Raw genomic sequence first — 2,206 nt, 5'->3', positions numbered from 1 at the left:
TATATATATATAAATGTATGTATATTGCATTTGTAGACCTTTGTTTTCAGAAATAATATATCATTTTTCATATACATACTGTACATATGTGAACATTTTTCATTTTCAGATTTTTATTATTTTTTTGTAAAGTGATTGCAACCTCTAAAATTGATTTCAGAATGTAGGCATTGTAATAAATGAATGAAAAAGTCATGGAAACTCAGTGGCCAAAAGGTTTACTGACCCTAACAGTAACCGGCTTTTGTAATTGTGTAACATTTTTCAGCGAATCTTTCCTGGTGGTTTTCAGTGTTCTGCATCACATAACCATCAGTGTGGCCGTGTGGATTTGTGTTAAATCTGTGGTGCATTACGCAGACTGTGATTTTTGGGTTGCAGTAAAGTGCTGATCTCAGGGTTAAGCGGGTGATTCATGTCAAACCTGCTGTTAAATGAATGAGCGATGCTTATCCCGCAGTCAAAACAGCAGCAGGCACTCTATTAAATCACTAATAATGTCTTAGCTTGACTGGCTGCCATACCTCACTGAAACGCTCAGCACCAGAGCAGCTAAGTGTGTTCGTTCCGGCTCCAGCGGCTCTGTTCGCGGGCCAGTTTCCTGTTCTTTTGTTCACTGTGGGTTTAACTGCCTCTCCTTCTTCCTTTAGAGGACCCGGAGCAGTCAAACGCACCCATCCTGGCCATACTGCTGGGTCTGTCCGTCTTGGTGCTTTTTCTAGGGTTGCTGACCTGGTTTTGCCTCAGGTATGACACACACACACACACAAACGCTGTGAGTCTGTCATGCTTGTAAGCTCCACCTCTTTCTGATTAAGGGTGGGTCCAGGAACTGAGACATGCTGTCACACACACACATGCATTTATTCATACACAGCCTCACCGTGGTAAACCCACAGATTTTTATATGGTAGAGAACGTGTCATATAGCGTGTGTTTGTGGAGAAACAGCGCTTCTGATGAAAAAGAGCTCGAGTTTTCGTTGGTGAGACAGATTTGACGTTAGGATATCGTCCCACATGTTGTCTTCACGTTTAAACCTAATGTCCTTCGCTTTCTTTTAGGTTGAAAAACCAGAGGAAAGCTGTCATCACAGCCGTCGACAAGAAAGTACCGAATGGCATCCTGGAAGAGCAAGGTAAGCACTCACTTTATCTGCGTCGAACCGGGTTAGTTGTTTAAGGTATGTTAAAAGTAACTTGTGGTTTGGAGAGCTCTGTTGTATGTCTTGGCAAGTTTCACTTTATCAAATGTGCTATATTCGGCTTCCTGTTGTCTCAAGACGTATGAGAGCAGGACGTGAGAGTTTTTGTGAGCTACACGTGCTGTTCTATCTAGAACGACTCTATAATTGCACACAAAGTTCACTTTGGCTGAGGTTTATGGGTCATATTATGGTTTTTATGGTGGTTTTTGAGGAATATGGTCATCTGAATGCCTGATGTTTACAATCAAAGTCCAAGTCATTGATATGCATTGATGTTGGGTTTACAAAGATATTTCACAAACTTTAGTTTTAATGCTATAATCTTTATTAAATCTATGGTGTATTCAGGTAAATTGGGCCACTTTCTGCCATTGAGATGACTGGGAAAAAATGGCCCAATTATCCTAAAAAAAAGACTTTTAAAAGGTAACACTTTACAATAAGGTTCCATTAGCATTAGTTAACATGAATCGACTGTAACAATAAAAAATGCTAAAGCATTTATTAATCTTAAAGTGAATTTACTAATACAATATTAAAATCAAATGTTGTATTTTTTAACGTTTTAACTTGAGCTAACAAGAACTAACAATGAACAGTATTAACTAACGTTAACAAAGATGAATAAATGCTGTAACAATGTGTTGTTCATTGATAGTTAATGCATTCATTTATGTTAACTAATGGGACCTTTTTGTAAAGTGTCATCTTTTAAACTCTACTTTTAGACAAGACTTTTCTAGTTCAATAATAGTGAGAAAATATCAATATTACGAATCACCAAATGTCGTTTATATCGGCTAAACTGCATGTATTGAGTTATTTATTGTTTTGTTGCATAGATACAGAGGTGAAACATAATGCTATTTGTGCTTTGTTTATCAATATTTACTTAAGAAAATATTCAAATATGACTAAATGTGAAAGCGGAAGAAGGTTCCGTTTTAAGCCGTTGTTCCTGTTTGCTTTTATTAGTTTGCTTGTTTGACACAAAAACTG

General features: G+C 37.4%; 1 protein-coding gene across 1 annotated transcript in view; it reads left to right on the top strand.

Moving 5' to 3' along the window:
* LOC107553685 (receptor-type tyrosine-protein phosphatase epsilon-like) overlaps window positions 1-2,206 on the top strand; it is a 21,025-nt gene that overhangs the window by 1,244 nt on the left and 17,575 nt on the right. Inside the window, exons 2-3 of the mRNA XM_016235981.1 lie at window positions 651-747; window positions 1,065-1,138. Coding sequence (XP_016091467.1) covers window positions 651-747; window positions 1,065-1,138 — 171 coding nt within the window. The remainder of the gene's footprint in view (window positions 1-650; window positions 748-1,064; window positions 1,139-2,206) is intronic.

Source organism: Sinocyclocheilus grahami, unplaced genomic scaffold (genome assembly GCF_001515645.1).
Source record: "Sinocyclocheilus grahami isolate Dianchi unplaced genomic scaffold, SAMN03320097.WGS_v1.1 scaffold477.1, whole genome shotgun sequence".
Taxonomy (NCBI): Eukaryota; Metazoa; Chordata; class Actinopteri; order Cypriniformes; family Cyprinidae; genus Sinocyclocheilus; species Sinocyclocheilus grahami.
Note: the sequence above shows the minus strand (reverse complement) of the source record. Positions and strands in the feature narration are given on the sequence as shown.